At 40.8% G+C, this 12806-nt stretch overlaps 1 protein-coding gene across 3 annotated transcripts in view; it reads right to left on the bottom strand.

Annotated features, from left to right (window-relative positions):
• The window catches only part of ZFYVE9 (zinc finger FYVE-type containing 9), a 55533-nt gene that overhangs the window by 6164 nt on the left and 36563 nt on the right, over positions 1-12806 (bottom strand). For all 3 annotated transcript variants that reach the window (XM_042819419.1, XM_042819421.1, XM_042819420.1), the window contains exons 10-13: positions 12308-12463; positions 4350-4574; positions 2657-2739; positions 1792-1896 (exon numbers count right to left, since the gene is read on the bottom strand). In XM_042819419.1, coding sequence (XP_042675353.1) covers positions 1792-1896; positions 2657-2739; positions 4350-4574; positions 12308-12463 — 569 coding nt within the window. The remainder of the gene's footprint in view (positions 1-1791; positions 1897-2656; positions 2740-4349; positions 4575-12307; positions 12464-12806) is intronic.

Below are 12806 nucleotides of genomic sequence, written 5' to 3'. Positions count from 1 at the left end.
CACTCCAATCCTCCGCCTCCTGTACCTGATAAGCAAGTATGCCCTGCACATCGTATTTATCTTCCTCAGTCTAACATAATACCTTAATTAGAGTGTCAGGAACATTAGCTGATGCTCACTGTTGACAAATGTGCACAGGTGTAACGTTTAGGGAGGAAACTTAATTAAGATTTTGCATCAGACAACAGTGTATTTCATTATCTATTTATCATGTCACGCTCCAGAAATACGAATTTAGCTCAACAACAGGCACCTCTATGGAGCCCTGCAGTTGCCTTCAGCATGAGAAGAAACAGCAGGAATGGCCGCTGTATCTTGTAACAAGGCAACTCAGTACCAGTGACAGCTTCCTTGAGGAACTGAATAGTCTTACACTTGTAACTGCGTATCACTGCAACTGTAGAAAAGTAAAATCATCTTGAAGGAAAACTATAAATTTAGTACAGAAATATATATGAATATTTAATTTGTTAATTAGAGCCTGAATTTTCCACATTTAATCCATGCATGAAGGATGAGTTCTTCATTTCCAGGACAGTTTGAGAGACGCTAAAGAAATACTGCTCTCCACAGGGAAAAAAGTGAAAGTCTTGTGGCTTAATTCATCTTAATTCAAAGTATGCTTGGATGAAAAATCGCCACTAATTCAACCTTTCAGCTGAGTTGCAGGCAATGATGTTAAATAAATAACACTTTCTCCCTTCAAAAAGCCAAGTCTTTACTTTACACTGCAAAGAGAATCTGAGCACAATGCAGAGCTTTTGCCATGCTGTACAACACAGGAATCTTTCTCTGGGTCCAGCTGAGTGCAACATGCAATACAGACCTGTCCAGCACACCTGCAAACATCAGGCACAGCTGCTACAGAACTGCCTCCAGTGTGCTGATCTGCATTTCATGTGTGCAAACTTTACTGACCTTTTCCATTTTCTCACAACAGCACCAAGAACCAATTTATCTTTTAAACACATCCTTTATCTTCTTCAGCTTCATCAGTTTCTTCTTTTCAAACTTCACATAAAAACTGCTTTTCCTTTTTTTTTTTTTTAATTTCCTCAATCCTGCTATTATTTCACTTAAATGCTTCCAGCAGAACAATTCCTTCACAAGATAAAGCTGTATTCTGCTCTGATTCTGCAAGACCTTTTAAAAACACTGCTTTGCTCAGGAGGTTTGCTTTTCTCCCAGCTGCTGACTGGTTTCAAAATACCAAGTTTACCAACTGCTGTCCATGCAGACCACAAAATGTATCACCTCCTTCACTGCTGTTCAAAGATCCTGTCCCTCAGCTTTCGCAGCACTGCTACATCTTGAAGACACTGGTTTTCTCACACCAGACATCAAGTATAAAATTGAGATGCAGAGGTCTTACATACTCAGCAATCCAACTAATACATGCTGCAAGTATACACGTACAGCACAGATGTGGAAAGCAAATGCACTTTTATCTCCTAGTTCACTTCAAGTGTGAAGTTTGTCAACTTACCTCAAGTAAAGCTCAAGCCAAAAGGTATTTGCAATCTTCTAATACTTTCTATTATTTATAGTACTTAAAACTGAAATTAAAAACCTGAAGAAATAGCCTTTCCTGTTTTATTAACACTAAATGGAACTGCATTCTTCCTGTGGAGCCATCATCACTTGCTGTTAAAATATGCACTCATCATGAATTTATGGACTGATTTTGAGGCTGTTTTCCTTAGTGACAGTGATAAGAATAAAATTCCTTTAGACCCCAAGTCTTCCAATCACAAAGAAACTGCAAACAAATCTATTTCTTTTAAGCATTACCTCATTATATCTGTTGCTGGGAATTTTGATGCTGGTTTTTCTGACTTCCATATCAACCACTAAGCCTTGGACCACCGGCAGCGTGTACTGGTAATTTCTGAAATCCTGGTAATTAAAACAAGTTTTTAGAAGTTATGTGTGGTAATCGTCATTAACATAGCAGGTTTTTTAACTACCTTAGTGACCAATCAGCTACCTCATTAATATAACTGTAATCAGTAACTTGAAAAGCAGGGAGGGAGGGAAACATCACAGCTTGTAACCCACATAATGAAAATACACAAATGAAAAATCCTCATCGTGCCTGTTAGTCGCTGTTATTCCACTCATTTTCTTACATCAGAATTAATATTCTCCAGCCTTGAATGCCATCACTGTATATAAGAAAATTTGTTCTCTGTGTTCTATCACATTCCTGGATAATTAGCTTATCTAGCAATGACATGAAGTCACACGTTAAAGAATTTTCGATATTGAACACATCAACAATGTTGGAAAAGCCAGCAAGTTCATTTCAGTTGAAGCCCCCTATAACCAGAGCACTGCAGATAAACACTGTGACAAGCCAGCACTGCTGGGAAGTGATCCAAGATCCAAGAACTGCTGCACTTACTGCCAGACCCAAACATTCTCCATTGGCCAAGGTGGAGGTGCTTGTATGGGAGGTGCTGTTATGGGAACTTCTACAGCCCACATGCTGTCACAAGCTAACACCCAACACCAGTAGTGGCAGGCAATTCACCCAAATGCCCACTATTCCCTTCTGACACGGAGGCACGCAAACTACTACGTGCAGCAGGGGCCCAGCTCTCCTCACACTGATTGATGCTTATCAATGGAACAAGGAAACAGCCTCAGCACTTACTGCAAGGAGGTTCATGATGGTGTGTCCAGTCTCTCCAAACAGAGGTTTACGAAATCTGACACTAAAAAGTGGGCATGGATAAACTAGGATAAAACAGAGAAAGTCAAATTCAATTTACATACTGAGATTCTGAAAAAACAGACTTAAATACAATCGCCTCAGTTGAATGTGGTAACCAGCTGCAAAAGAAAAGACTGGAAAGAAGACCAGGGTTTAAAGAGCAAAGAGAAGAAGGGTACAATCCTTTAACACACCTGACATCTCATGGCTCTTTGCCCACCACACTCTAAGTAGGAAGAACAATCTCATGGACCACTACCAAGTGCCACACTGCAACCCTGAACTTGATCTCAACACTGACTGCAAAGATAGCCTAAATGTTTTTTTCAACATACTTACTGGAAATGGCTTCTCCCTTTTTCATGGCCATCCTGTTTTCACTACAGCACCCTAAGCCTTTAGCTTGTTGCTGACATATGTGACACTCAACAGACAACACTGAGATTATTTTATTTTCTGTTTTCATAATCCCATTAAAATGTGTCAAATTCTCTACAGAAGCATGTCAGAAAGAATGAAAGGGATATTTACAGTATGACAACAATGTGAAATATCTGCATTCCTTAGCTGACTTAGCCATGCTTGTACAACATCTATGATGCAATTCAATGTGCAGTGTATGGATCTGGCTCCATCACATTACGTTGCAGCAGAAGTGATAACTAAGCTTGAAACATGACTCATGCAGTCATATGTAATGTCAGTGTTTGCTAAACACAAATGTGAAGGAAGCTTCCTAAACTGTCCTCAAGCAACCACTCACCCTGATTTTCCAAAGTGCCACACATCTTCATAGCTTCCACTGCAGTCACAAGGAGCTGCAAAATGCTCTACAGGTTTGAATAAAAACATCACCATTTCCTTATAAACTACAGTTTTTGTACACTGGTGAGGCATCTAGAAAGTACCACAGCTCCTGCACAAGCACTGCACAACTGACCTACTCAAGCACAGAGTCCTGATGCAACAAGAAGGGGAGTCGTGCCAATCACAGCAGCAGACAACCAAGACCGCAAACTTCTGGCCTGCCATGGTGGACAGACTTCCAGCAGTCTCCAGCAATCATCAATGTCTTTTTGTCTATTCCATTCTAGTTGCTAAGACTTTGTTTAGCTGAAACGTTCTCTCCAGCTTTTTACTGGTTGCAACAGAATTTTCCTAACAAGCTGCCACATCAGTTGCCACTGTGCATATATTTGCTGGATAACGAGCACACTTTGTGTTTTTACAGAAATAAAGGCAAATGCTCTTCCTTTTCAGCTTGGAAAGAACTGAACAGGACAAATGAGTGCCTTTGACATAACTACACCAGCTAACTCAGACTTGTTCTGCACACTGCTCCCTTTCAGGTCATCAAGTGAACGACAGATAGTGGCTCAGAATTAGATTTGTTTCTATGAAAGCTCAACCATTATAGTTTAAAAAGGCTGTAGGTCATAAAAAGACCCCAGGGCTGCTGTGCTGTTACCTGGATGCAATGTGGGCATGGAACACCAGTGACAATAATTCTTACCTGCCTGCTGAAGCTCACACTGCTTTGGCAGGCAGCAATTCAGGACTGGGTGTGCACGCTCTAAACAGAATACATTATCCTGCAGGAATAATTGCAGCTAAAAGAACACACATTACTCACATCTGTATTCAGCTCCGAGTCTCAGCATCAGCCGAATGGGGAACACTTTAGCCCAGGGCGTCTCCCACTTCTGAATGAGGATGCCAAACAAGTAGGGTGGGGTTGGGAGCACCAGGTCCTGCAGGGACTGATACGTAGCTGCAACGTACAAGAACCCTCCGTGTTCTTTGCTTCCCAGAAAGCTCTGGCTGAAAAAGGAGTGTCCCAGGTTGCCAACAACGTTACCTATGAATAAAAATGCTCATTATGTCACTAGATTGAGAGCTGTATCAAGAATTTAAAGAGTTCTTCTCAAATATATACAATGCCTACCAGTTTTCCAAGGAAAACAGCAATATCCTGACACATATTTTATTTTAGAAAGGAGCATACATTCTATTTTGTAACCAACTGAGGTTGGTGTGATTCAGCAGAATCTTCATGAAAAATGACTCAGAGGATTAAAATCAGCTTCCGAAAAAAAAAAAAAAAAAAAAAAAAGGGGTGCAAGGTGGGGAAAGAATGGTGAACAGCCTTGACCATTTCAGTCATCTGCCTGTTTCAACTAGCCAAAGAGGTGCAACAGAGGGGATGATATATCCCAACGACAGTTGAGGAGAAGAAGGGTAGTTCAGGACAGTATTGCTGCCTGCACCTTTCTGCTGGCACTACAAAAGTGCTCAGTGAAAGCCTATGTTAGGTGCCTCCCAGGCACTCAAGAGATTTCCACTGCAGAAGCTGCTGATGACTGAACCAAATTTTCAGAGCCAGCTGAGATGAGAGGAAGTGCACACCTAGCGAGATGCTGAATGCCCACAGGGCTGTCCTTTCATTTAGGCAAACCACCAGAGTCTGTCTCTGTCATAGTGAAGATCTGGGTCATTTCAAGAATTGCACATAAGAGTATTTATTTAATTAGTGCATTTTATGTAAAATGCAACTGAGACACGCACAGGGGAGAAGAACCACTAATTTTCACTCCAATTTTTCTTCTTTGATGCTCTTAAATTCCAGAAATGTTTATGCTGGAATGACTGAATTAATCTGAAAGTTCATTAGGTTATTATAGCATCCAATGCAGTTTAACATCATGGCAAAGAACCACAGTGTAATTCCAAAACAACAGCATGCAAACAACCAGAAGAGCTGATCACAATTCTCCATAGGAAGATGTGAACATCCATAGTGCTGATTTGCTCTCAAAGAAAAACAAAAGTAAGCTGAGGGAGCGTGGTGTGGTTGATCATTTGATCACACTACTCCTAACCGTGTGGGTCTGAAGCTGCCATGCAGACCTGTGGGCCTCTGAAACCCTCGGCTGCCCATGCCGTAGGCAGAGGGACTGCTAGCCAGGAGGTTCTGCTCCCTCCTCCCTTACTTCATAATGAAGCATCTCTATTTGAACTTAAGGCAGAGAAGGAAGAAGTGCTGTCCTGCTTCTTCAACATGCACATCAGCTGTGCAATTTCTCCCTCTCAGACATGCTGAGACAGACACACAAACGCTGCATCTTGAGCAAAAACACAGGTCACAGAAATGCAACTATGACATTCTCAGAAGACAAAAATAATGGTTAAGTTAAGCCTTCTCAAATTCTGTAACTCAGAACAGCCAAAAAATAACACACTGACATGTATAAATGCAATGAAATAAACACAGCAGGCACAGTTTAGGCCAGCAAAGGAAAGCTTAATCAATGAGTCCTTCCAAGCCTGACCCTTACTCTGATCCACCCCTAAAGTCCCAACTCACAGCTCTGGCATGAGAATAGTACAGCTAATTCCTGCTCTCACTCCAGAGATGTGGGCCATGCTACTGTGCAGCCCTCCAGAACATGATCACCACTGGGATTTCTTTCCTTCACGTGACTCACGCAGGGATCTCCTGCATCAAGTACAGCTACTGGTAGATCACTAAACAAACGACTCATTCTACCCTCCAATTAGCAAACACACTCACAGGTGTCCCCGCTATTCAAACTTGGGTAACCTTACTGGATTTGTATTTTGGTTGGTTTTTGTGCTAGTTTTTTTTGCTCTGCCCATAAGGTGCTGCACAAACTAAGCTCTCAAGTTCTCTGTTAAAGGCCATCAGGCTTCAGCAGCACAGGCACCTCTTTGCCAGCGTCAGGCTCATTCACAGCTTGCTGCTATCCTGAGTAGCTGATTTTTAATTTCACGCAATCCAGAGCTGACACCACCCAATGGATTCCAAATTCCAAAACTCTGACAGTGATTACAACTTTCGTAACGCTCAGCTGAGCATAGTTGATGCAAAGCAGTCAGTCACTAATCTGAAAAATTAACATGATTAATAAAGCTACATCAAACGTTGCCAGCTTCTGAGAAGCACTGCCCCTGCCCATCTGCAAATGCATTTCTGTCAGCTTGTGCTGTGACACTGCAGCCTGCACAGTGACTACACTGCTAATACTAGAAAGATGCTGCAGTTGGTACAAGTGCAACCTAATGTATCAGCTCATGTTCACGAAAAGATTTTCTCTGTGCCAGAAGCTATTTCAGAACCTTTCTATCTCAATTCATTTGCTTTTGCAGTTCCCACCTACCCTCAGTAATTTCCTCTTCATTTATATTTCCTTTTTTCCCTTCCCATATGTTCTTATCAAAACAGAAGCTATAGACCTCATAGTAAAATTAGTTGATGAGGTTCTTGGTTCCAGACAACATGACCAGAATAATCAGTACATAAAAGGAACTTACGAACAGGACAGAGACAGCCCTCCAAAATGACAGCAACAGAACAAGAGGGAATGGGTTTAAACCAAAAAAGGGAAGATTCAGGTTAGATGCTAGGAGGGAATTCTTTATTCAAAGTGCAGGAAGGCACTGGCATGGACTGCCCAGAGAAACTGCGGGTGCCCCATCCGTGGAGGTGTACAAGGGCAGGTTGGATGGGGCTGTGGGCAGCCTGCTCTGCTGTGGTGCAGTCCTGCTCGTGGCAGGAGGTTGGAACTGGCTGGGCTTTAAGGTCCCACCCAAACCATTCTGTGATTCCATGAGAATACCACAGACACTGCCCACAGGGATGACAAAGCAATCAGACACTAGTAGTTGTGACTGATGCCAAGTGCTGCAGCAGAACATGACTACTTTTTTTCCTGTTTCAGGAGATGGCATTTCAATACATCCTTAACAACAAGTTTTTCAGCTAACAGCAATATGAAAAAGCCCTCAGGATGAAATCTGACTCTCTGCTGCTCAGCACTTTGCTACCACAAACACAGCACTACCAGTTATTCCTACTGATACAAGTGTCTCACAGCGTAAGCTTCAGGATGTTACAACTAAGAGGACAAACTATTGTGATTAGGCAGTTGTGCTGCAACTCATCATTTATGAGAACATGCAACAGCTTGCTTTGAGGGAAGAATCAAGGAAGTGTCCTTTTCACCCAGCAAATCCAAATGAAAAAGCCACTCTGGGCTTCTACAAATATTTCTACTCTGTCTGGGGGCTGTCTGCCTTTCCTGTAACGTTTCTGAAGGCAGTTCCAAGTCAAGGCCCCACTGATAAGTTAATATATACTTACATTTCTCAGTAAATTCCCATTCACTTTTTATTTATGTGGATACAAAGCACTTAAACCTGTCACACTGCTACCTTAAATAAAGGGGAGCTATTACCAGTGTGACAAGGTCAAACCAGCCCACTGCACCGTTGCACATTAGGAGCACAGAACTGTATTTCAGAAGCTTGTACAGAAAGTGTAGCTGTCAGAAGAATCCTCAGAAAAAGCTACCTTTCTCAAAAACACATTTAATTTACAAAATATCACAACTTCCTTTCTAAAGAAGTAACTGTGAACAGAAAGTGAAGAGAAAGGTGCCTTTTCTTATATCAAATTCCAGGACATTACATCAGACAATTAATATTATTTAGGAAGTGCCATAAATCTGCACAATGCACCTAAAGCAGTTCTGCAGGAGGTATTTATTCTTTTCCCAGCTATACTGGGTTACTCTTTATATATCCTTAATCCTAAGCAGCTCTACAAATTCCTCTAAAACAAACAAGCTTGTTTGATGTGGCTTTACCTTCAGTAACAATCCACACTGTGTCCAGAATTCTTTGCTTAAGCACCTTCCTCTGATGAACTCCGCGTATCAGCTTGACAATCCCTTCTGGGTTCAAATAAAATGGTTTATACCAGAAAGTATTCCTGTGTTTCTTTATTGCACTCAGTGTATGATGGAGTCACCTCAGTACTTTTACCAAAAACGGTTGATGTTAAATTCCTGACATATACTCCATGTTGTTCAGTACTAACATCTAATCTCAGGGAAAGCACATTCGGAAGAGAGAAGGCTGCACCCATCTGACCTCATTCCACCATCACCAGTAACAGCCAAGATCTGCCAAGTGTCCAACACCATGCCAACATCCTGAAAATTCAAACATCCCATTCCAGCAGCAAGAAATGCAAAGCAAGACTCACTTGGGATCAATTTTGGCAGACAGATTTTCAAGAGCAAATGAGCACATAAACCAACACAAACCTAGTCAGTGTTAACAAAAAGGTCCACAAAGAGACAGGACTGTGGATTTAACTCAATCACACAACACAACTGTAACAGATGCCATTACTGAAAAGAAAAATCAGAGTTCTGATCATACTGAGCATCTTTGCATTGAAAAATATCAGCATGTAATTTGGAAAGAACTTATTCATATTGGCAACAGGTGTAAAGTCTCACTTACTATCATTGTGAGCAGTGGTTATCAGCATTCAAACCTTCCTCAGATCAAGATGCAGCAGTCTTCCAATCACTCTCTCCCCATGCTCAATTTTGTATCCAGTTTTCATACTACACTTGCAGAGCACAACAGTTAAGCTGCTCTCTGCTCAGAGTACGCATGGACTTCTCTGCGGATCTTATGTTTGAGCTACCAGCTTACTTAAATAAAACCAGGCTAAGTAAAAAAATACATAAAACCGTGCTTGGGATAGAACATCCAGAAGTCCTTTCAAGCAGTTACCATATTTACCCTCTCATTACAAAAGTAACAGTAGCATTCATCGTTTCCCACCAAAGAGTTCACACGCTAAGGGTAGATCTGGCAGCTCTGCATTAACTGCTTCAAAGTACCCTTTCAGAGGAACAGAAGTTCTCATTTTTCCATTCACCAGACCTCCTCGCAGGCTAATAGCCAACAGAGATAATCAAGGCATTTCTACTGCAATAGTAATTCTCCAACTACAACAGAAATCATTAGCTTTCAATTTCAAAACAAGAAAGGCAACACAGCAGGGAGCTTGACCGGGAGCAGGAAGCTTTTGAAGGGCCAAAGGGAAAGCAAAACAAGGGAAACAACAGCAATTAATACTTGTCTTAATTAACAAATTTAGAATTTATACCTCACATACATACAACCCAAAGGGAAAAGTACCATCTTAACTTCAAAGTACCTCAACTGCTTTACAATTATGAAGTCCTGACACTAAAGTTGGTGGTTGAGCACTTCCCCTAGTTAAGGTTCAGAGCACCAGACTGACATCTTCTCCACACTGAAAATAGAGTTGAAGCAGAAGGACGAACCATGAAGCATTAAGCAAACGCACCAAATGCTCCTGCCAGTAGGTGGAAGGGCTGGGCTCTGCTGCAGCTATTGCTAAATCCATGTTCTGCATTTGGCTGAGCATGCAGAGCACAGAACTTGGCCTGAAGAAACCAACTAACCTCTGAGGACAGCAAAAACATCTCAGAGGGGACTTGAGACAAGCTCGAGCTTCTGTGTTTGAATGCAGAACTCAAAATTGAGGAGTTGAGGAAAAAAAAAAACTGAGCTAGTAAATAAATGTGACTCCTGGAAAAAAAAAAATCACTACAGAGATATGCTTTAATTAAATAATCAAGGTGAAAAATGCTGTATGTTTTGGTTCAAAACAAAACCAGCAGCAAAACTCAACCATTTCCAAAACAAAATCATTATCACTGTATGCAATTCTTGTTTCTGTTCCATTAAAAATTACTCACTGTGCCTTTTTACTTTATGACCGTTTTAAAACATTTACTAGAGAAGAGGAATAAAAAACACCAGAGTTTATTTCAGTTTCCTCACAGCAAAATACATTTAAACAAACTTTTTATATCACGAAAAATGAAACTGTGAGGTGGGGTTTCAAACAGCTCCTGATTTCCACTGGAGATTCTCATTTGCTCTGAACATCTGTCATTTAAACTCTAGGAGAGGTGCAATACCTCTGAAATGAACAAAGCTGGAAGAATGGATGCATGTACAACAGCACACAAACTGCTACCGTTTCCAGGGGATTGCAACCACCCAAGTGAAATCAAAGAGGCTGAAGGGATTAATGTGGAAAATGACCAGAGCTGCAAATATATACTTCTCCCTCTCCTGCACACAACTTGAAAAGAAAAAAGGATGCAGATTGAGAGTGTGCATTACAAAGAGCTGCAGGAATTTACTGAGATGCTATGATCTATGAAAGTTTCAGTGTACCTATTTCCACTACTTGTCTGAAATACAACACAGAGGAAACACTATCCAAAGAACATCACAGAGTAGAATTCTTAACCAGTGAAGTTTGACTTCTAATGAAAAAACTGTACAACAGTAAGCAGCTCTTTACACAACCACAGTTGTAGGATATTAAATTATTGCCATGAGAGCACTAGAAAGAATTTCAAATATGTTATGTAGGAGTTATGAATTATCTATTCCAGTAATGTAACTGCACAAACATCACTGCAACATACACATCTGGTAGCACATGTACGTACCAGTGTGTTTGCACACACACACACACACACACACACACAGAGCATTTTCTAACCATCTCCCTCTGAGTAACACCATCATTAGAGGATAAAGCACTGTCACTGAAGTGAGGTTTGGAAAGTTATTTGTTTCCAGTGTATGTTAAATCCATTATGCCATGCAATAACAGCACATGCTGAACCTGGTAACCTCTCTGGACAAGATGACCTACGTTGAGTAAAGACACTTCAGGAGACAAAGACCTTTTTCATTATTCTGTTAAAGCACTGGATTCTGTCACTGCACAGGCATTTCAGTTAACACACAGAATCCTTCATAAATGTTCTGTCAGCGTATGACCTAAATATGATGCAATTTCACCTCTGGAAAACTAGCTGTATTTTCCCATCAGAGAAACCAAATAAGAGCTTTTCCTCACCATGCAAGAGTTTTTGAATTATAATGTTCAATCAACAGTCAAGAGCATAAGCCTATTTACTCAGCAAATATAAAATCTGTAAGGGTTTACATCATACAACCTTGTGACTGAGATACAAAAATGCAAAATTCAGGGGAAATTTCTGCAAGGTACAAACATATATATAAAAATAGAGGAACCAAACTTTTAATTTGGTTTAAGATATTTAATACTCTACCTACAACAATTCTCAAAATTTCCTTTCCAACTTTAAGCTGAAATGAAAATTGTTAGAAGCTATGTTATCAGTGTACCCAGGAGCCCTACTGAGTATCCTACTACACCTACCACTAAACAAAGCTGAGCAATCATTTAAGGAATGTTTTAGCTTTATTCACGTTCTTAACCCAAGATCTGACAGAAATGCCAGAGCAGACAATAAGCAATGGCTGCTAAAAACAACACTGAGACAGGGAGAGTCTTCCTGCTCCATTCCTGTAATACCCTACGTAAAGCCTTCATAGGCCAAACTTCCCACATGCTGACTCCCACAGGACAGCTGGATGATCTTCAGTGCAGTTCCCATGTCACCAGCGCCCCACTCACACTTCTGTTTGCTAAGATGAACATTACAGTGGATGCTACTAACCAGTCATAAACCAGCACCCTATCAGCTTTGATCCTTATTTGTTTTTCATATTATCTCATACAAAAATGAGATTTTTGTAAAAAAAAAAAAAAAAAAAGACATTTTTCTGAGTGACAGAATGTGTGTTTCCGGTCTATTAAAGTCAATTTTAAGAGATAGATGGAATTCCTACCTGCTAAGGCATCCCGATAAAGTTGCACAAAATGGTTAAAGATATCCTTGGGCAAACACTTCTCATCAGGCAAACACTGCAAGAGAATGACTATCTCAGACTGTCCCACTGCATGCATTCCTTTTGTGGTGAAACACCAGCACTTCCTGTTCACATCTGCAGAAAGGAAAAAATATATCAGAAAAGAAAATCAAAATTTCACAAAATGTGTCTAAATTTCACTACAGAAAGACCGTTTGATCATCAGTTTTACAGCATACTTGGTTGTGATGTCTGTCACAGGAACAAATTAGCAAACACATCCATACCAAAACCAGCTCAATAACATGCAGTTTGAAACTAAGGAACAGCCGGAGTACTAAGGAACCAGCCAGATTTTTGGGATTAGCACCCCAGAGCAGACTTCTAGCAGCTTCTGTGTCCAAATTCAAGGACAGGATACAAATGGCAATAAAGGAAGCCGAGAAAAGGCCAGGCTGTTTGCTGTGCATATTGTGAT

This window comes from Centrocercus urophasianus, unplaced genomic scaffold, assembly GCF_019232065.1.
Source record: "Centrocercus urophasianus isolate 14NV4802_14NV808 unplaced genomic scaffold, USGS_Curo_1.0 seq_18, whole genome shotgun sequence".
In the NCBI taxonomy this organism is placed as follows: Eukaryota; Metazoa; Chordata; class Aves; order Galliformes; family Phasianidae; genus Centrocercus; species Centrocercus urophasianus.
The sequence above is the reverse complement of the archived record's forward strand: the minus strand, read 5'-3'. Positions and strand labels throughout refer to the sequence as shown.